The 22,403-nt window shown below is 48.2% G+C and overlaps 1 protein-coding gene across 1 annotated transcript; it reads left to right on the top strand.

The window, feature by feature from the left end:
• The first annotated feature begins 9,789 nt into the window (after positions 1 to 9,789).
• Positions 9,790 to 17,612, top strand: Mapk8ip2 (mitogen-activated protein kinase 8 interacting protein 2). Its single transcript, XM_055627124.1, has 12 exons — positions 9,790 to 9,972; positions 10,808 to 10,913; positions 12,159 to 12,437; positions 12,554 to 12,650; positions 12,766 to 13,989; positions 14,324 to 14,399; positions 14,493 to 14,665; positions 14,773 to 14,882; positions 15,573 to 15,680; positions 15,844 to 15,914; positions 16,524 to 16,622; positions 16,818 to 17,612. The coding sequence occupies exons 1-12, from the start codon at positions 9,908 to 9,910 to the stop codon at positions 16,888 to 16,890; spliced, it is 2,481 nt and encodes an 826-aa protein (XP_055483099.1). The 5' UTR covers positions 9,790 to 9,907; the 3' UTR covers positions 16,891 to 17,612.
• The last annotated feature ends 4,791 nt before the right edge of the window (positions 17,613 to 22,403 follow it).

The raw sequence follows: 22,403 nt of genomic DNA, 5'->3' as shown, positions 1-22,403 counted from the left end.
GTCCCAATTAAATGCTTTCCTTTATAAGAGTTGCTTTGGTCATAGTGTCTCTCTACAGCAATAGAACACTAAGACAGAGGGTAACTGGGATTGAGCCTGATCTGATCCAGGGTGTCTCTCTCTAGCTGTCTGCCTATTTAAAAATTAACTGTCTCCTGTCTTCCCTCAGTCTTTAGAACCATTTGAGAGGAAATGTGTAGAGCATGTACCTGCAGTGCTGGAAACTCAATCTGTACAAGATCAGCTTCATTAAGGAGCAGCTTGGGCTGGAGAGAGAGGTGGTCTAAATGGTGCTCTAACTGGTGCCAGAAGTCGAAGCAATTAAACACTGAGTATTCTCAGTGGGAGGACTATTAGGCTGTAGGGTGGAGGTGGGGAGGACAGGTCAGTATTCTTACCTCTGCCCCAGGACCTCATTTTCAGTACTCCAGGTTAGAGGAGCCCTCACTTTACCAAGCTCTACTCTTTTCTGCTGAGAGTGAAGCCATCCCTTTTGTTCCTGTCTCAGCCCTGAGGGCTCCTATTAGGTGTGTGCCAAGTTTAGGTCCCATTTGAGGTGTCTGTCCTGCACCTCAAATAAGAGGCAGAGGGACAGCAAGAACCTGGAGTCTGCAAGAAGGATGGGGGCAGGAAATGTCAGGGTGAGGTGGCTGGAGGGAAGAGGAGCAGCAGTAGATAGCCAGAATAACAGCAGCAAAAGTCAGCACAATTATCATTTGCTATGAAGGTTGTTGCTACATGGAGATAGTATTTCTTTCATACAGAAATATTTTCAAGCAAGAATGTTAAAGTAGCAATTAACCAGGTTTAAGGCCTGGGTATATGTGCCCTTAGGTACGATTCACTCCTCTCCTGCATAGTTCCTGGACCTCAGAAATAAAACTGTTAACTTTGTTTTTAGTAAAGATGTCCTAACTTCCTGCATCTCTGTGATTTAGAGTTTTGCTTTATCAACTATAATCTTGTTGGGGACAGATTAGGCACCATCCTGTGATCTTGTTTTTTTAAACATTTTTTAAAATTTTTATTAATTACACTTTATTCACTTTGTATCCCCCCATAATCTCCTCCTAATTCCACCTTCCCTCCCCCTTCTCCACGCATGCCCCTCCCCAAGTTTGCTGATAGGGGAGGTCTTCCTCTCCTTCCTTCTCCTCCTAGTCTATCAGATCTCATCAGGAGTGGCTGCATTGTCATCTTCTGTGGCCATCCTGTGATCTTATTTAAAAAATTTTAACCTTTTAAAGTTTCTAATTTCATAACTAACAAAAACTGTACATGTGGCTATTATTGAGATAAATTAAATATTGCTCTTGCTTGAGAGGCCTACTTTGAGAAGGCCCGATTGGTTTTGTTTTATTTGTTGATTTGTTTTTCTTTTTTGTTTTTGTGAACTTGACACAAACTAAAGTCATCTGAGAAGGGAGAACCTGAACTCAGAAAGTCCTCAAATCAAATTGGCCCATACACAAGCCTGTGGGTCATTTTCTTTTTTTTTTTTAAGATTTATTTATTATTTATACAACATTCTGCCCGTACACCAGATCTTACTAAAGATGGTTCTGAGCCATCATGTGGTTGACTGGGAATTGAACTCAGGACCTTCGGAAGAACGGCAAGTGATCTTAACCTCTGAGCCATCTCTCCAGCCCCCTGTGGGTCATTTTCTTGAGTGATTATTGATGTGAAAGAACATAGTCCACTGTAAGTGGTACTCCTACCAGGCAGATGGTCCAGGGCTTTATAAACAAGCTGAGGAAGAGTAAGCCAGTAAGCAACATGCTTCCAAGGCTTCTGCTTCAGTTCCTGCCTCCAGGTTCCTGCTCTGACTTTGATGATGGGCTGTGATGTGGAAATGTAAGCCAAATAAACCCTTTCCTCCCCAAGTTGCTTTGGCCATGATGTTTTATCACAGCAATAGAAACACTAAGACACCCATACTCATGTTCTTGGATGGGCCTCACTCCTGAGTACCTTTATGCTTAAATCCATGTTTCAAATGTCGTTTAATAATAAACTCTAATTCTACTTAATACTGGCTTGTCCTGAAAAATTCCTTTCTTCAGTGAGCCTAAGAATCCAGTTTTACCTGAGTGAACATCTCTGAAAAAGAGTTCCTCAGGTTGCTGGAGGAGGTCTGGCTGTGTCTCTAACCAGGTTGCTGATGTCTGTGAGAGTGGGTTTGGCAGTCGGAGTAGATTGGGTAATGCCTGAGGGACATGTCTTCATGTCGAACAGCAAAGATACACACATAACTTCTTTCCCTACAGGGTGGAACCGGAACAGCAAAATAACTAAGCATTCCCGCACATATGGGCGATGGAGAACAAGGAAGCTTACCGGAAAACAGACAAAATCAAAACGTGGAACACAGGAGCTAAACAAAGCCTTAACAGTTCTCAGCCCCACCCCTTGTATCAGTTTACTGAGGAGAGAGAGGCTGATGGCTGCTGAACACAGGAAACTACTTTATTTCACTCTCCGTAATACACACTTCTTTCAACTGCATTGTGATGGCATTCCAGCATGACACAAATCTTGTCCTGTTTTTCCTGCAACATACTTTTAACCTTCTGATTTGGCCCTTATCTATGTCTATTTTGGAACAATCTTAGGAAAAAAGTCTTATTTTGCTATATAAAGTCCATCCTTAGTTCAAAATGTTCTACTAATTACGTCTTTTCATTCCTCCATCTTTTTACTAGCATATTTTTACCCTGTTTCCTTTGTTAACATCACAAAATACACTAAAGATCTAGTCATGAGCTGGTGCGGTGGTGCATGCCTGTAATCCCAGCACTCAGGGAGGCAGAGGGAGTTGGATCTCTGAGTTCAAGGCCAGCCTGGTCTACAAAGCGAGTCCAGAACAGCCAAGGCTACACAGAGAAACCCTCTCTCTCTCTCTCTCTCTCTCTCTCTCTCTCTCTCTCCCTCCCTCTCTCTCTCTCTCTATATATATATATACATACATATATGTATATATATACACACACACATATATATGTGTATATATATAAAAGATCTAGTCATGAGACAGCAACATATCAAAATAAATTCACCAATTTACCAATAGATCACTGAACCCAACCTGTACTTGTAACAGAATGAATAAACTGCATCATTTATTCACCTGCAGCAAAAATACAAGTTCTTATTTTTCTACAGTTTTTACATAGACTTTATTGATGCTTGAATTTTTAAAAAGCTCTTTTACATTTTTTTCTTTTTAGTCTCACGTGAGCCTAGGAATAACAGAACGGATTACACTGAAGCCAAGAAAAAAAAAATTTAACCATTTTGAGTAGCAAAACTATCTTAGTGTAAAAAAGGTCAGGGAAAAAACGCACAGAAGCAGTGGATGTTGAGAAGAGAAGAAAAACACAGAGGTGTGGGATGGAGTACCTTTTTCTTGAGCAGGGTTCTGCTCAACCCTTTATGGTCCTTTAGAGATAATATCAGGCTGAGGGTCTTAGAGGTTCTCAGAGAAAGAATTCCAGAACAGAGTCAGCAGAGGTTTAATTAGGACCATTAAGGCACATTTTCTGATAAGAAAGATGTGTGGTTTCCACACGTATTTGGAAACCCTGATTGATTTTGAAGGTCTTTCTCTTATTCACAGATTTTCAGCGGTTTCATTTTGTTTTGTGAGATTTGTTAAATGCTTTGGCCCTACAGATGTGGTAATTGTGGTTTGAATATAAAAGGCCCCAACAAGCTCATGTGTTAAACGCGTGGCTCCAAGCTGGCAGCGCTGTTTTGGTAGGTTCTGTGAACTATAATGAGTTGTTGCCTAGCTGGAGAATGAAAGTCACTGAGGTGTGCACTGAGATTATGTGTAGCCCCGGGTCCTATGTCCCTCCTCTCTATGAAGAGGCAAATAATCTCTCCCTCCGGTGTTCTCACTGCCCCGAAGTTCTGTGTAAATGTGCAGAATCAATCAACCTCTGGAACCATGAGCCAAAATGAAGCTTTCCTTTTTTTTTTTTTAAAGTTATGTCCCATTTACGTACCTGAGAGTGACCTCAAATTTTAGCTCCTCCAGCCGTAGCCTCCAGAATGCTAGGATTACAGGCCTATACCACCCAACTTAGTTCAAATTGTGTGTGTGTGTGCTCGAGTATGCACCTTGGCACATATGTAGAAGTCAGATGACAACCTTAGCTGCTAGTCCCCACCTTTTACCTTGCTTTGAGTCTGTTGCTCAGCACCGCGCATGTCAGGCTAGCTGCCCTTCCAGCTTCCAGCGGGTCTCTTCTCTCGGCTTCTTATCTTTCATTACAGGTATATCGAGATTAAAAACACATGCTCACTACCACATCTGGCATTTATGTAGGTTCCAGGTATCCAGTCTCAGACCAGGAGGCTTGTGCAGTAAGTGCTTTACCCACTGAGCCTTCATCCTTGTCACAGCTCACATAAAAAAGAAAATAAATTCAACCAGGTGTGGTGTTACATGCTTTTAATCCCAGCACTCGGAGAGGCAGAGGCACAAGGACCACTGTGGGTTTGAAGCCAGCGTGGACCACAAAGCGAGTCCAGAACAGCCAAGGCTACACAGAGAAGCTCTGTCTTGAAATAACAAAAAAAAATATTATATTTTTAATTATGTTTACTTGCCTGTATCTTGGAGACAGGGTACATGCATGAGTGCAGGTACAACAGAGGCCAGAGGCATGAGATCACCCAGAGCTAGAGTTACTAGCTGTAAAGCACCCAGTATAGGTGCTGAGCCATCTCCCTATTCCCCACTGTATTTAAGGCCTATTTATTTTTCATATTTTAGATTTATGTGTGTGAATGTTTTGCCTACATGTATGTATGTACACCACACATACATACGGTGTGCCTGGTGCTCATAGCGGTCAGAATAGGACATTGGACTGCCAAGAACTGAAATTATAGATAGCTGTGTGCCACCATGTGCTAAAAATGGAACCCAGTCCTTACGAGAGGTCCTTAGCAAGTCTTTAAACCACTGCACCATCTCTTCAGCCCCTTCAGATTTATTTTTATTAATTTTTAACCCCCCAAACAAGTTCTAGTTTTTTCTTCCTTATAGCTCCCATTCTCTGGCCATTATGTACATATTTTCATTCTGTGCATGACCATGAAAGCTATTCTAAAGTCCATGTTTGTTCATTCTCTTGTTCTGTCCCTCGTGAGTCAGTTTGGAGTAAGTTTTTTTCCCTCTAAGTTTTCACTGCTTCACTGCAGGTCTAGCATTTAAAAAAAAGTAAGTATTTTGTAACCTTTTTTTTTATTATATGATGTTTTTTTTATGGATGCAGGTTAATGTGAGTGTTGCCCAGTTGAGTGTCTGGGTTTTTTTATTCTCCTTTAAAGAATACTTCGGGCAGCCAGGTGTGGTGGCACACACCTTCACTCCCAGCACTTGGGAGGCAGAGGCAGGCAGGTCTCTGTGAGTTCAAGGCCAGCTTGGTCTACAAAGTGACTGCATCTTCAAACCCAGGTTTTCATTTGGGGAGACAGGCCTGCCCAGGGTTGGGCAAGGAGGCAGACCTTTGCAGGAGAGTTTTCCTGAGCTCACCCACAGGCAACTTAAAACTGAGAGGTATATATATATAGTGTGTGTGTGTGTTTGTGCATTTTATGAATATACCCCAAATCTTTTCTTTTATACAAGCAAGACTATGCTATATGCAATCTTTGTCATCAAATATTCATAATTTCTCTATGACTTTATAGATTCTTTGAAAACATGGTTTTGAAGAGTTATATAGCATTTGCCAATGTACCCTCAGGTAATAAATTCTCAAATTTTCTTATCTTTCAGGATTAGGTGTTCAGATTGGCTTCACACTGTTACTATTGCATAGAACTTAGAAACACATCTTTGAACAATAAACCTGCATTTCTAATTGTGATGGTTAGTCTTGTCAACTTGCCAGAATCTAGGATTACCTGGGAGAGGGAGCTCTGGGCATACCTGTGGGAGACTGTCATCTTAACTGTGGGCAAGGCCTGGCCTATGTGCACGGGGTACAGATCTGAGAGGCATGGGTTCATTCCTCTCTGCTTCCTAACTGTGGATTCGATGTAGCCGAATGCTTCAAGCTCTTGCTGCCTGGAATGCCTTGCTGTGGTGGACTGTGGAACTGTGTGTTAAATAAACCCTTTCTCCTTTAAGTTGCTTTTGTTGGGAGGTTTGTGACAGCAGTCAAAGTCAGACTTCAATGTGGACAACCAGACTTGATATGGTCTAGACTTTTCCTGACCACATCTTCAAGCCCAGGTTTTCGTTTGGGGAGACAGGGTTGGCAAGGAGGCAGACCTTTGCAGGAGAGCTTTCCTGAGCTCACAGGGCAACTTAAAGCTGAGTGGTTCATTGTAATTATGTCTTTTCTATGTGAGAGGTGGAGAATCTGAGTTGGACCTGAGCAGAAACATGGTGCTATCAGGCCAGGATCCAAGAACCATCCTCTGAGTAGCTCTTCCACAGGCACCAGGTGACCTGGGAGGCTGCAGAGAAGGCAAAAGCCTACAGCTTCACCAGTGTGTGGGCCCGAGTTCAAGAAAAGTAAGTAACCATTTCTCTTTAAGCCTTTAAATAAACCAGACATTTACACTTCAAAAATTACTAAAAAAAAAAAAAAAATTACTGAATGTCTGTGGTTTGGGAAGATAGCTCATTCAGTGGAGTGCTTGCCTCAGAAGTATGAGAGACTGAGTTTGATACCCAGACTCTATGCAAAAATGCCAGGTATGACAACATATATGTCTTGTCCCAGTATTGTGGGGACAGAGATAGGAGCAACTCAGGGGCTCAACTGTGAGGTCCAGGCCAAGGAGAGTCCCTATCTCAAAGGAAGTGGACAGCTTTCTGAGGTGATACCCAAGGTTATATTTTGATCTCCATATGCAAAGTCATCTTTTGTCCTCTGAATGCAATACACACATCTGTATATCCACACATGTGCATTTGCACATCCATGAACACATGCACAAACAATAAAAATCAAATTAGTAATATATTTAGTACTTCCAAAGTAATAATAGGCAAGGTTGAAATAGGTGTAGAAACCAAAATGAGCCAGATGTATACAGGGTTATTATGCCAGCACTTGGGAGGCTGAGACAGGAGGATTATGAACTTGAGACCAGCATAGCAAGATTCTGTCTAAATAAATAAATAAATAAATAAATAAATAAATAAATAAAAGCTTTTATGGCTTTTCCCTGGCTGTCCTGGAACTCATATAAAGACCAGGCTGGCCTTGAACTCACAATGATCCACCTACCTTTGTCTCCCAAGTATTGGGATTAAAGGTGAATGCCACCATGCCTGGCTTTGTTATTGAAATTGTTGAATCTTAAATTTAATGAAATTTAAGATAGTATACAGCTTTATTCACAGATTGTAAACAGTTGAAAAACAAACTAAAATATAAATGTGAATAAAGTATTAAAATATTATCTGAAAAGACAGACATGAAAAACATGAGCAAGAGGCAAGAGACAGAAAATTCAACATGAGTTTAATGGGAGCGCTGGAAGGAAAGAAGAAATGGAGCAGAGTCCATATTTTTTCTGTTTGCTTTTTTGAGACAAGAATTTCACTATGTAGTCCAGGCTGGCCTCAAACTTGAGCTCTCTCTGCCTCAACATCTTAAGTGCTAGAACTACAGCATGTGCCACTATGGTTGTCTCTGGGACAATATTTGAAGAGATAATGGGATAACATATTTTTTAGAGGAAATGTCTGTCAGATTTTTCACTGATGAAATAGAGATTCATATAATTAAGATCAGTGAGTCTCAGGCAGAGAAGACATGTTAGATAAATCCTCACTAAGACACACCATCTTGAAACCTCAGAACACCAGTGATGGAGATGTTTTTATGTGCAGCTGAAGAAGAAAGAGAATTGTCAAAATGTGTTGCAGTAGAAATGGATGTTGAGGCAAAAAGGAAAGTTAATATTAAAACAGTGAAGTTAGGAAACATTGAGTATGATAGATGAGAAGGATCTATCAGGGGCCTCTCCCCAAAGTCCCTTCCCTTAAGGAAGTTATGCATGTCGCTCTTGCCCTTTCGTATATTCTTTTTCATCTGGGGGGAGTGATTGATGGGTTCACTATGTAGCCCTAGCTGGCCTTCAATTCACTACGTAGACTAGGCTGATCTCCAGTTCACAGAGGCCCACCTACTTGTGCTCCCTGCATGCCAGGATTGAAGACACATGCCACCACACCTGCCTGTGCACTTTTTGAAAGATGGATATTGAGTGACCATTAATGAATCACTGTGTGTGTGGGTTTCTGTGTGACACAGAATCTTTGAGCAGATGGAGAAACTTGAGTTCTGATGTGTTGAAAAATTGGCTCATGTTCAGAAAGTTGGTGGCTGAATGAACATGGGTTCCACAATCTCTCAGATCCTAAATCTGGAGAATCTGTGCTCTTGGGAGCTGAAGAGAAACTCAGTGAGTAAAATGGGAGGTAAAAGTTCCCCACCCTCACCCCCAACCCCTGTCCCCATGCTTTTTATGCTCTTGGAATCTGGGTATGATCATCTGATGAAACGGAGGCTTTTGGAGGGTGTGGGAATTAAAGTGTGAGATGAGTTCAAGGTTGTACAATTCAGAATGAATTGTGGGAAATCCTGGAGACTTCATGGAGAAGTCACACTCACTGGCCTTTCAGAAAATAAGAAACTGGTTAACCAGGATGTCCCTCCTGACTATATGAGCCCACCTCTGCCCTGTGGTTTCCAGCCTTAATACTCTAGTGCCTCATTCTTCCTTCAAAACTAATTCCAACTTGAGGTTCTCTACCCCTTCTCCAGCTTTTCCATCACCAACTTTGATCTCTCTCCTTTCACGGTTGGCTCCATTTCTGCCTTTTCTCTCTACACAGATATCCTTAGTACGCCCATGTTTCAGGTTGGAGAGTGTTCATACTCAGAACAGAGCTAGGAGCAGAGGTGGCCTCAAGAAACAGCGGCTCAGTTGAATGAACATAGCGTCAGCTTCTGGTGCCCACTGGTATCTCTTTCCATCCAGGTTCTACAGTCTGTACCACAAAGAGAAAGTTCAGTGTTGACCTCTGGATGAGAGACACTAAATCCAGACCTTTTCCACATCCTTAGAGACAATGTCACTGTTCTGGCCCCATTAGCACTGTCAGGGAAATGACTGCACTAGCCGTAGTCAGCAGATTTTAGGGAGAAGTTTCCTTTGGCCCCATCAGCACCCAGCAGAGAACAGCTCCGACAAGCTCTGATCAGCACCCACGGGTGGACAGCTCCCGCCGCCAGTTAGGAGGTCTAGCAGATTGCTGGTCTGGAGGGCTTTCTGGCCGACTCTGCTCTGCTTTTCTGATTTCTCGGGGCACGAATGCTGCTCCTCGGGCTTCACCCGTCCCCACGAACCGCCCACCTCCTAGGAGCGCTGCGCTCCGCAGAGAAGTAGAGGTGCGCAGACCTGGGCCGCCGCGGTCCTGGCTCCTGGGTCTACCGCACCCATTTCCTCCCGCAGCTCCCACGCCTCCTATAGAAATCTTACCCGCTTACCAGCGGGTCCCTGCTCCCACCTCTCCCTTCTCGCCTGTTCCTTGCTCGGACCACGCAAGCCACACACCAGCCCTCCCGACCAGAATCCCACCACCACCACCGCCACCGCCACCATCCGGTACCCCACATCCCCCCTCGGCTCGACCCTCATTCCTCCGCCCCCCTCCAGGCCCCGCCCTGCGCCACTCCCTCCCCTCACCCCTGCGGCGCGGCTCGCTGCCGCGGTGTCCTGGCAGGGAGCTGAGGTGTGTCGCCGACGGGTGTCGCAGGGCGTGTCACGAGGTGAGTGGGGAGACAGAGGCCGCGAGCCTGAGCACCAAGGGCGAGCGGTGCTCCTCACCCCTCCCCCTCGCTGCCGGCCGGCGGTTCCTGGGAAGATGGCGGATCGCGCGGAGATGTTTTCTCTCTCCACCTTCCACTCGCTGTCGCCTCCCGGCTGCAGGTACGCACTCGGCGGGTCTCATCTTCATGTAGGTCTCCCGGGCCTGCCACCCCACCCCATAGACTTCAGCTACCCAGGCCAGGCTGGGACCCCTCTTTTATTTGCAGGCCTCTGATGGATGCTCCCATCCCCCACCCTGGGCTCTGGGTCCCTCCGTGTTTGCTCCCCGTCGCACAGACCCAATGGCACCCTCTCTCCCACATCACCCGTTGGGATGCTGAACCGCACCCAGTCAGGACCGATAACCTAGCAAGGGTGGAGTCCCTTTGAGGGATTTTAGGCAAGGTGCCCAGCACCTGGTCCGTTTCTGGCAGTGTCCTTTTGGCCTTGTTATATCTCCTTCCATAGAGGCTAGGGCCTGGCCCCTAGCCTCCAGGCCCGTAGAGACTGAAATCAAGCTTGAAGCTTTGAGGGTGGGATGGGGAGGTTGGCATGGAAGGGGGCTGGATCTTTGGTGTAGGCCTGCTTGGTAGGAGGGAGTGGAGACACAAGCAGAGCAGCCGGACCCCTCCCTCTCCTGTTGTGGCAGCTTCCCATCCCCCTGTTGGCTCAAGGTGTCTCCCCAGAGGCTGAAGCTGTGACCCACAGGGGCTGGGAGCTGAGCTGAGGAGGAGTGGGAGGGGTTTGTGGATGGATCGCTCCTCTGGGCTCATTTGCTATGATGGAGGAGGGGATCCAGGGGAGAGCAGAGCAGAGCGAGGGGTCAAAATGACATGCCTTTAGCCTATGAGTCGGGGGCCTTGGGAGCTGGAAGTTTTCCACCAATGTCCTCAGGGTCAGCTCTAAGGCGGGGAACCTAGGACTGGTGGCTCTCTGACCCTGGCATCTTCTTCAGGCCTCCCCAGGATATAAGCCTGGAAGAATTTGATGATGAAGACCTGTCTGAGATCACTGACGACTGTGGCCTGGGCCTTAGCTACGACTCGGACCACTGCGAGAAGGTGGGGAAAGGGTTTGGGTGTGTAGGGTCTGATTTAAAGAAGAGCTTCACTAGGCTTAGTTTCCCTAGCATTCTTGTGCATTTAGGACTGAGTCTGAGTTCAGCTTCCATGTGAGAAATCCCCTGCCCTTGCCGAGAGTCCCTTGGTATCGGTCTTCTTTCTTAACACACTGTAGGCCCTTCAGAGGGCCTTCTCCTTTAGGTCTTCCCAGAGTAATGCCACAAGAGGTAGAAGTGTGCTTTTGTTTGGGTTCCTCTGTCCTCAGATCACTTCCCATAAAGGTCTGAACCCTTCCACTTCTATTGAAACCCAACCTCTGCAGTCTCCTTTCTGTCTCAACTGCCTCTAAAATCTTTCCCCTCCTGCCTCCTGGTTCTGCCCTTATATGTCTCCATTTTCATTTGTTTTGAAAAAAAAAAATGGCACGTGTCAAGTGTGCAGGGGGACTTCCAGGTGTTGGGAGGAGAGACAGCAGCACCCCCCCCCCCAGCTTTCAGTTTAGCATGGGAGAAATACAAGCGAGAAAGTGGAGAAAGTGATCACCTATATACTAGTGGAGGGATTCCCAACTGGACACAAAGTGTGATGAGGAGAAAGGGAATCCAACCCAGACTGAGGGAAACAGGAAGACTTCCCAGAGGAAATGTCAGTCATATAACCCTGAGGTTAGCAGGACCCCGGCAGATGGGGGTAGGTGGGAAGATGTGGAAGAGAGGAATTGCTGGCTGGCGGAAGGACTGACTATGCCAAAGACCCTGGGGTTGGTACAAACTTGGTGAATCATCGGGGCAAAGGCTCTCCATATTTATACGGTTTTTTGGTCCTTACTGATGATTCTCCCATGGGTGAGTACCACCATTGTATAATGTGGATATGCCCCTGGTCTGGTGGTCTTACCATCTGCTGGATAAGACAGTTCAGAAGCCATGAGCTGTGAATCGTTCCAGGCGTTGCTATGAAAGCAACAGAGTGGCAGTGTCAAACATGATGGGGCTTGGGGGTGGGTGAATAAAGCTGGAAAGGGAGTTGGGGTTACTCTGAGACTGTCTGAGAGATTTGGGCCCTTCCCAGAAGTGCGATGATTATTACGTGTCTCAAGCAGATTGTTTCTCAAACATGGCGGTGCTGATGGGGTACAGTGAACTAGAAGGAGCTCTTCAGTCTCCTGCTTTCCCCTCTTCTAGCACCTGGGACTCCAGGTTATTGTACGCTGGCCCAGCCCTGTCTTGTCCCTCCTTCCTGCAGGACAGCCTCTCCCTGGGTCGCTCAGAGCAGCCACACCCTATCTGTTCCTTCCAAGATGATTTCCAGGAGTTTGAGATGATCGATGACAATGAGGAGGAGGAAGACGAGGAGGAGGAGGAAGAGGAGGAAGAGGAGGACGAAGGAGATGGGGAGGGCAAAGCAGGGGGAGGATGTGGTTCCGAGGCACTTGCTGGAGAGTCCCTTATTCCCTCTCCTTCCCTAGAGGAGTCCCACAAGCACAGACCCACCACTCTCCACCTGGCTACGCTTGGAGCCCAGGTGAGTGTCCTCATACATACAATACCAGCACTGAGTTCGGAGGGCCTGTGGCAGGCCCTTCCCTCTCTCAACTGCTGGAGTGGCTCTCAGCTTCACAGATTTGTCCTCTTACCCAGGACTCCCTGAATAACAACAATGGAGGCTTTACCTCTGCACCCCCGTCCTCCAGGCAGGAGACAGGGCTGCGTTTGCCAGCTCAGGAGCCCCTTAAAGGTGAGGGATGGAGGCCGGTAGGAGCCCAGGAGAAGAGGGAGGGAAGGGACGAATGGCTGGATGCTGAAAGGAGGCCTACTTTCCGGAAGCAGTAACTCAAACCCCTGCCCCGCAGAGCTCCCAGCTCCTCTCCCGCCAGCAGAAGAGGAGCCCCTTGAGGTACAGTCCCTCGTTAGTCCTGGTTGTGACTGTGAAGGGAACCAGCCCCCGGAGCCACCAGCGTCAGATGGGGCCTCCCCTTCCTCTGATCCTGGTATTGAGGCTGACTTGAGAAGCCACTCCAGTGGAGGCCACGAGGGTCGGCGAAGCAGCCAGGAGCTCTCATCGCCGGGCTCGGACTCTGAGGACGCAGGCGGTGCACGCCTAGGGCGCATGATCTCGTCCATTTCCGAGACAGAGCTGGAGCTGAGCAGTGATGGTGGCAGCAGTAGCGGCCGCTCGTCACACCTCACCAACTCTATTGAGGAGGCTTCCTCGCCAGCCTCAGAGCCTGAGCCTGAGCCTGAGCCACTACATGAACCTCCCCGCCGCCCTGCCTTCCTGCCTGTGGGTCCTGACGACACCAACAGCGAGTATGAGTCGGGCTCTGAGTCTGAGCCTGACCTCAGCGAGGATGCCGACTCGCCCTGGCTGCTCAGCAACCTGGTGAGCCGCATGATCTCTGAGGGCTCCTCGCCCATTCGTTGCCCGGGCCAGTGCTTATCTCCCGCACCACGCCTGCCGGAAGAGGCCAGCCGGGTACCCCAGGACTGCCAGGACCCTGAGGCAGTAGCCGGGCCCCACGTGGAGCTGGTGGACATGGACACCCTCTGCGGGCCACCTCCGCCAGCCCCCGCAGCGCCTCGGCTCGGCCCTGCGCAGCCTGGTCCCTGCCTTTTCCTCAGTAACCCAACACGGGATACCATCACCCCGCTTTGGGCCACACCGGGCCGCACTGCCCGCCCTGGCCGCTCCTGCTCTGCGGCGTGCTCGGAGGAGGAGGAGGACGACGACGAGGAGGACGAGGAGGACGACGACGCTGAGGACAGCATAGTCCCCCCTGGCTCCAGGAGTACAGGCTCCACTGCGCCACTGGACGCCTCGCTGGTGTATGATGCCGTAAAGTACACGCTGGTAGTGGACGAACACACGCAGCTAGAGCTGGTGAGCCTGCGGCGCTGTGCAGGCCTGGGCAACGACAGTGAAGAGGACAGCAGCTGTGAGGCCAGCGAGGAAGAGGCGGGAGCGACATTACTAGATGGTGACCAGATGCCAGATGATGCCTCTCCTGACAGTCCCGACCTCACCTTCTCCAAGAAGTTCCTCAATGTCTTTGTCAACAGCACATCTCGGTCCTCCAGTGAGTAGGAAGTAGGGGAAGGCGGGGTGGCTGCAGAGGAAGAAGCGCCGTCCAGGGCCCCAGGCCCTGTCTGGTTCCCCCAAAGTGTCCAGGGGCCTATAAGTTCTGGAGGCTGTCAAGGCTGGACAATTCACTTTTTCCCTAGGACAATGGGGAGTGGTCCTCTCCAGGGGGCAGGGAGTCAGCTCCTCCTGGGTTGCTGTTCCTTTCTCCCTGACTTAGGATACCCAAACAGTCTGTTGCAGAGAGGGGATTTGGCTCCAGCCCAAAGCCAGGCCTTTAAGTACGTTCTTTCACTATGGAGTTCCTGACTCTCTCGGTCTCTGTCTCTCAGGCACTGAGTCCTTTGGTCTTTTTTCTTGTCTGGTGAATGGGGAGGAGAGAGAGCAGACACACCGGGCCGTCTTCAGGTACATCATTGCCCATGATGATCCCCCGGGACATTGCTGTGTGTGACATACCTAGGCCTGCCCGGCCTCAGTTGACCTCTCACCTGACGTCAGGTTCATCCCTCGACATCCGGACGAACTGGAGCTAGATGTGGACGACCCTGTGCTGGTGGAAGCTGAAGAGGATGACTTCTGGTTCCGTGGTTTCAACATGCGCACAGGCGAGCGTGGGGTGTTCCCTGCCTTCTATGCCCACGCGGTGCCTGGTCCTGCTAAGGACCTGCTGGGTAAGATCCCACTCCAGGAGGAAGCTGGCCAACACCCGCTTTCCCCTCTGGCACCCCCTGACTTGGGCCCACGTGACTTTTCCTCTAACCCCCACCCCCGCCCCCAGGGAGCAAACGAAGCCCTTGCTGGGTGGAGCGCTTCGATGTGCAGTTCTTGGGCTCCGTGGAGGTGCCGTGTCACCAGGGCAACGGCATCCTGTGTGCAGCCATGCAAAAGGTCAGTGTGGAGGTGGCGGCAGGCACAGGCTGGAGGCCCACCTGGGTGTCACGCTTACAGGGAGGCACAGCTCCTGTGGTTCCCGGGCCTCCAGCCTTGAAGGGAGATGTTACAGGGCTGGCTCTCAGGCCTGATTGAGAAGCCCAGTCAGAAAGACCCAGGGTAGAGTGAAGCAGCTGTCCCCTTTACCTCAGGCTCTGTTGGTCTCTTCAGTAAAGCTTTCACCTCTCTGCTCACTCTTCCTCCCTTAAGCCATCGACCTTCTGTCTGAAAATTAAAACCAACTCTTCTCTCTTCTTCCCTTGTTCACTCAGTGGATAATTATCCGTACCTGCTGATCTGCCCACCAAAACTGAGGCTCATGGGCCCTGCGGAGCAGCTCTATATTAGAGAGCTCCTGCCAGGTTATGGGGATCAGGCAGTGAGGTGTGGGCAGAATAACTGCTTGGCACCTGGACCAAGAGAAGCTGCCTGGTTGGCACAGAATGGAGGCAAGCTAGGAACAGAGTGACCATCAGCTTGTTCAGAGAGCAGAGATGGCCAAGGGCATCCTTTTGTCTTCCAGAATTGTCTCTGGGGCCCTGAGGTGGCAAGAGTACTCAGATAATCTAGAATGAACAGAGGCATGAAGAGAGAGGGCCCATGATGGCTTCCTCAAGACCTCCCCCCCTCCTCTAACTTCTCCCTCAGATTGCAACAGCCCGGAAACTAACCGTCCATCTGCGCCCTCCTGCCTCTTGTGACCTTGAGATCTCTCTTCGGGGGGTCAAGCTGAGTCTGAGCGGAGGAGGACCTGAGGTGGGAGTGATAGACTGGGGGGACCAGAGGGACATTTGGAGGAGGTGTGGGGGGTTAAAGCCAAGGAAATCTGTGTGGCAGGGACAGCAAGAAGGCATGTAGTAGGGGCGGCCACAGGCTTCTCTTAGTCAAATTGGGATGATTCTGCCCACCTCTCCTCTAGTTCCAGCGCTGTAGCCACTTCTTCCAGATGAAGAACATCTCCTTCTGTGGCTGTCACCCCCGAAACAGCTGGTAAGAGCTTACCAGTTCCTCCTGTATTGCTCTCCAACCCCCATCCACCCTTAGGGCTCCACTTATGCTGACATGGTGCCCAGTCCATGCCAGTCAGGCTAGACACTGGGCCAGCTGCAGTTCTACAGAGACACATCAGAATCCATCCCAGGTCCACTATGACAAGTCCTAAGGAAAACTGGGGTGGGTGGATGGCTAGTTTACATTACTGTGAAGGAGGTGGAGGCTGAGGAATATCTGGGTCTATATAAGGTTAGGGATACATGGTATTAGGTATTAAGGTCACAGATTGCCTCCCTTATCTCGTTTTTGCCATGGTCTGGCTGCGTGCCTTTGGCAAGACGATAATGCTGTTTGTTGGTATGCCTACCTCATAGGGCTATTATGAAACATGTGAGTTAACATAAATGCTTCAAGATGATGCCTTAATAATACTTACAAATAACATCCATTAGGTATGGGGCAGTAGATCTGATTGGCCACAGTCTGGGGACAGGGTGGAATCTGGAGTCTCAAGCTGTTCATCTGGATAACAATTGCTATTAGTATTAATGAGGTGCCCCAGGCTAGGTCAGTGCTCTGACACCCCCTCTGTCAATGTCCCCACAGCTATTTTGGCTTCATCACCAAACACCCGCTGCTAAGCCGCTTTGCCTGCCACGTCTTTGTGTCCCAGGAGTCTATGAGACCAGTGGCGCAGAGCGTGGGGTGAGTAGGAAGATGGAGCAAGAGCCCAGGGGGGATACAGGGCGTGGAAAGGCTCGGGTGCATGGGAAGGGCATGACTACAGGTTGCTGCAAAGTGTGCTGTGTGGATATGATTGCGAATCAAGACAGTAGAGCATGGCTGGGGGAGAAATAGGAGGGAGCCCTGGGCTAAGGACTGTGATCTCCCTCTTTGCAGCCGGGCCTTCCTGGAGTACTACCAGGAGCACCTGGCATTTGCCTGCCCCACAGAGGATATCTACCTGGAGTAGCGCCCACCTCCCTCAGCTCCTGTCTACAAGCTCTGGGTATCTCAAGGCCACCATGGCTTGAGCAAGGACTGGATTGGGGACTTTTGGAACCTTACATTGTGGGAGTCCCTGGGCTGGGAACTTTTATCCTTTATCCCCAGGTCCTGGCTTTTGGGAGCTGTTGGGGAGAGGAGCCTCGGCAGCCATACTTTTCTTCCGATGCATCTTTTCTCTCTTGTCCTCATTTGTCCTGTTCCTCCAAGTCCCTTTCCTCTGTCTCTCGCCCCTTTCTGTGCCTGTAGACCTTGCTCTTCGCTCTCTCTTTTGGGGTTAGAACTTGAGGGAGGGGAGTAGGCTCAAGGTAACTGATGAAGTCAGGTCCCCCGGTGGTTCCCTCCTGCCCTCCTCCTGTGATTTATAAATGAATTTTAATTTTTATAGTGAACCTCAAGGGATCATCCCATCTTTGATCACAGGAAGGGACCCTAGCCCCAACTCACAAGGAGCTCAGGGGAAGGAGGGAGGGGTTTCTAAGAGAACCTTAGGGCAACTAGGTGGTTCTTGATGCTCACCCAAAGCCCCCAATGCTGCTAGAAGGAGGGCACCCCAGAGGGTGCTCCCCACAGGTCATCTGCTTTGCCGCCAACACCCCTACAGTCCAGCGAGTGAGTATCTGCCCTGCGTGCGCCACCTGCTGTGTACGTGGGCCCCACCCACGGCCTCAATAAACTCTGCTTGTGTGACCCTGGCTGTTTTTAAGGTGGTGCCCCGGTGGGGTCCAGGTCCTAGGTACTACCTGTGGCAGTGGAAAGGGAGGACCCAGGGTGAGGGGCTCCGGGGGAGGTCTTTGGTGCTTTCTCAAGTCCTGCTGAGGGTGGGCCACTGAGTGCTATGCTAGAGCCTTGCTGGAGGTGGTGTCTGAAGACCCTCACAGACCCCAAACACACTTGATTTTCTGCAGAGATAGCCCAGCCTGAAAGAAGACACTCGCCTTAGACCCTGTGTCTTTCCCATGCAGGGTGTGCGGAGAGGTGTGGGGTGTGTGTTGTGTGTGGGCCATGAACTTGAGAAACAATGTCTGTGGGTCTTAAAAATGGTATTTTTTTAAAAGTCTTACACAGAAAGCCAAGAAGAAAACAGGTGACTTTATTTTTTATCTCTTTAAACCGTGCCTGTGTGTCACTTTAGTTCCTCACCAAGATTCTCTCCTGGAACCCCCCCCCCCCAAGTGACTCCAACGTCAGGGGATCTCTCAGTATGACAGTAGGTGGCCCCTGAGGGTAGATCTGTACCTTCTGACCTTACTCAGTACTACAGTAAGAGAACAGGTGGAGGTTGTGAATGAAACAGTGAACAAAGAGAAGGCTTGACAGTTTGCTACATAAAAATTAAAAAAAAAAAAAGAAAGAAAAAAAAAGTATTGTCTTAGCTGGGCGTGGTAGTACCTACTTTTCCAAGAACATTGGAGGCCAAGACAGAATGACTGTGAGTTTAAGGCCAATCGAGGCTTTATGATGTGATCCTGTCTGGAAAAAAAAAAAGAGTAGTAACTATAAAAATCATCTTTACATAAATGTTACTTCAGTGTGCCAACAAACAGAAATATTAACAATACATGTGAAGATCAGGGATGAAGACCAGTTTGCTGTGGAATTGTCGATTTTTTAGCTAATATGCCGGGACATCCAACATGTCCAAGAAGATTTGTAAATATCTTCCTGCTGTTTGGCAATGCCGTAAGAGGCAGACAGCCGCCTAGGGGTAGAATGAAACCCGTCCTTCTGTGCTGGGTGATGGAGGCATAGTCTCCAGACCCACACAGCTTTGCAGCAGAGACCATTCCACCTCCAGTTCTGTGTCCCTCCTAGGGCCTGGCCTCCCTCCCCTGACCCTCCCTGACTCTTGTTTTTTTTTTTTTTTTTTATATGGTTAACATTTTTCCTCCTGCCTGGCAATGAGGACAGCTGTGGGACATGCTTGGTGGTCTTTCCTTGCTGCTTTCCTCCTACCTCTCCAGCTGCCCCACAAACCCTGTCCTTTCCTGGAGTCTTCCTTACTGGCTTTAAGGCAGACAAGCTTGGGGATAGCTTAGCAAGCCGGGGCTCCACTTGGTTTGGGCCACATCCCTCTTGCAATAACGCGCACTTCGCAGCCTGAGATCCTTACCTGCATGCACTATGCACATACAGCCCTTTCTAAATAATGGACCTAGGACTCCCACCTGTGCTGAGATGCACATATATTCCATGCTGAAAAAAATGGAGTAAGTTTCTCCTTCCCTTAATGATTACTAAACTTTATATCCCGCTCAGTCATATTCCACTTATGTCCCGTATGAGAATAGGGAGGCTTATTTGGTGTGAACTGGTTTGGGGGTGTGTGTGCATTAAGGCAAACTGTTCTGTAGGTGAACTTTCAGGAGACTTCCCTATTTTATGGGCATGAAAGGGACCTGTGCACTTGGACAAAGGGTTTATGTATTTGAAGCCTGCCCTTCAAATTAGAGAACCACCCCAACCATGCCAATAGTATCTCCTCCTTCCTTTAGTTTTCATAGAAGAGGCCTCTCCTTGGCAATCTGGAGCCCTTGGGTATCTTCACTCTATGGCCCTCGGTCACTCTTGACAACATATTTGACCTGTACTATCGCTTTGCTTTGAATAAAATTAACCTGGCTTATAAGGTGTGTGCTTATTTCAGTTTCTCACATAAGATGTCAAGAACCTGAAAATGCCCAGCCCAGACCAAGACCACTGGTAATAGCGTTGTGCCTCCCATGGAACTGGCCACGAGGGCAGGTCAGGTACTACTGTGTCGTGTTGCCATACTCCCAGCTCCAGCTGACGGCACAATCAGCCCCACAGAGTCGCCACTCAAGCAGTTGGTCACTGGGCTAATGTGAAGAAGGACTGCTCAGGGGACAACACCCACTCTGAACTAGAGTTTGAACTTACAAGAGACTTTTTCCCACCCACTATAATCATTTGTGTTCTGCATCTTACATTTTTTTTTTCTCTCAGTCACCTGGATCTTGGGGTTGAGGATAAACCTGATTCCTCTTGCCACCCTAACCTCCACCTTGCCACCCTGCAGTCTGCCCATTGCCCCCACCTTCTCAACTTGGGTCAAATTGCTTTGAGTTTCCTCCTGGACCGTTGTCCAAAACCCAGCTTCCTTGGGGCTCATTGCTCTAGCACCTTCAGTCACCTGGGTAGATCACTGTCAGTAAATGCTGCAGTGATACTTTTTAGCTCTCAGCCTGGTCTATCTAAACTCTTCTCCAGCTCCCTTTTCTCCTGCTATTACCAGTGTTCATGAGCACCTGCTGCCCTTGTTTGTTGCCTGGTAACCATCCACCTGGGCATTAAGAGCCCTGAGCTTTTTTTTTTTTCTTGTTGCTGCAATACCAGTGTAGCACCTGGTTTGTTGCAAAATCCTCAGAGCTCTGTGGAATACTTGCAACTCTGATACTCTAACTCCTGGAAACAGCTCAAGAGATGCACCCTAAACACAGGTTTTTGTTTTTTGTTTTTTGTTTTTATTTTCAACAAAGCACAAGATATGACTTATATCTCACTTAAATTACCAAAAGCAGGCTAGAGCGTGACTCAGTGGTGGAATGTGTGTGTCCCTGCATGAAGTCCTGGGTTCAATTCCCAGCAACACACAAATGAAAACAACAAAAGAAAGCATACACGTAATCTAACTATTAAGCAATGGCATTTACTAAATTGAGGTGCATTTACATAATTGGATTATCAAGATATGAAAAATATGCTTGTAAATATTTAATAAAACACTTGTAACACTGTTAAGAGAACTATGAAGAATTATACATAGTATGTTAGAGTTTATGAGTTAAAAACTGCTGAGAGAAATCTTAAAACAACAGCTGAAGTCAAGAGAAAGGCAAAACCACCACCAACAGAACACTGATTTCGCTTATCAACAATTTTAAGCTGGGTAGTGGTGGCACACCGTTAGTCCCAACACTCAGGAGGCAGAGGCTGGACCTCTGAGTCTAAGGCCACCTTGGTCTACAGAGTGAGTTCCAGGACAGCCAAGATTATGCAGAGAAATCCTGTCCTAAAAAAGAAAAAAAAAAAAAAAAGTTTCCAGATCGGTCAGCTGAGCAGTATGAAGGAAGCCAGGGCAGGAACTCAAGGCAGGGAATGAAGTAGAACCATGAAAGAATGCTACTTCCTAGCTTGCTCTACTGCTTTCTAATACAGCCCACGGCCACCTGCCCAAGGTGACACTGTCCACACCCACACCGTGGTCTGGGCTAACCCACACCAAAAATTAACCAAGAAAATGCACACAGACTTGCTTACAGGCCAATTTGGTGCAGGCATTTTCTCAGCTGAGATGTCCTCTTCCCAAATGACTCTAGCTTGTGTCAGGCTGACAAAAATCTAGCCAGGACACCTTGTAAATAAACAATAGTGACCCTCCTCTCCTCTTCCACAATGGAGTGTCAGAAGGGCCTATCTCCTGAGAGTCTCATCTCACACTGGTAATCGTAACTTTACCTGATTTTGTGAGGGGTTTTATAGGCTTAGATTTTTCACCAAACCTACTTTTTTTTAGGGTTCTTAAGCACCTTTACTTCCCTTCCAACCCCTGAAACCTTAGGTAGATTAGTAGGGAAAAGACCTCTTTTATCTACTTCCTGCTGATAAGGGTTGATGGGTCTTTAAGGGTTAATTACTTGACTCAGTCATCAGGATACCAACAGTCCAGTCCAAAGGGCAACACCAAGCAGCAACACGAAGTCAGTGAAAGCCACAGGACTCACTTGGATTGCCCAGAGAAGCTCTCTGTAATGTTTCTTTCTTTAAGGTCAAGTGTTGAAGCATGAAGTTCAGCACAGCAATGACAATCCAAAAAGTGATCTCTCACTGTTCATGGCCTCTATATATGTCCTTTCCTCAGAGTCCACCCATGGATGTTCTCAGCTGGCCAAAGTCATGCCCCTCACATATGAGTGCTCATAGCAAAACATCATGTCCTCAGCTTGTCACATGACAAAACTCAGTCTTCAAAGAAACCAGAAACTTCCATTTCAGGAATGGCCATGTCTTGTCTGGAAGACAGAGTCTTACACCAACTCACACTGGGGTGATCTCATTTAAAAGCCTTATTCAGTTAGGAGTAGTATAAAAGGAAGTCATACTGTCCAGATCTGGCTCCGTCCCCAGAAGGGAACTTCTTCTAAGATGAGGTCTCACACTGGGCACAGGGTGGTCCCTAAGACCTCTGTTCCTCCATTCTGAATGTGGCACTTTATTCTGAACCTTCTGTTGATATTGTACCTCTGCCCTTGGCAACTTTAGTCTCTTTTACCAGGCACACTTTTGCTGCGGTTAGGAGGCTAGGGTGTGAGTATTTAATTTCCTCCAGTGCCAATTAATATTCTGTGACCACAACCAACCAGTAGAAATTTCTAAAAGGGGATTTATTGGGAGGATAAAGGGGTCAAAAGAAGGAAGAGCAAAAGCCACTAAATAGGGTTTAGCCCTCTGAGGGATTGG

The sequence above is a fragment of the Psammomys obesus genome, unplaced genomic scaffold (assembly GCF_907164565.1).
Source record: "Psammomys obesus unplaced genomic scaffold, mPsaObe1.curated_primary_1811, whole genome shotgun sequence".
Taxonomy (NCBI): domain Eukaryota; kingdom Metazoa; phylum Chordata; class Mammalia; order Rodentia; family Muridae; genus Psammomys; species Psammomys obesus.
The sequence above is the reverse complement of the archived record's forward strand: the minus strand, read 5'-3'. Positions and strand labels throughout refer to the sequence as shown.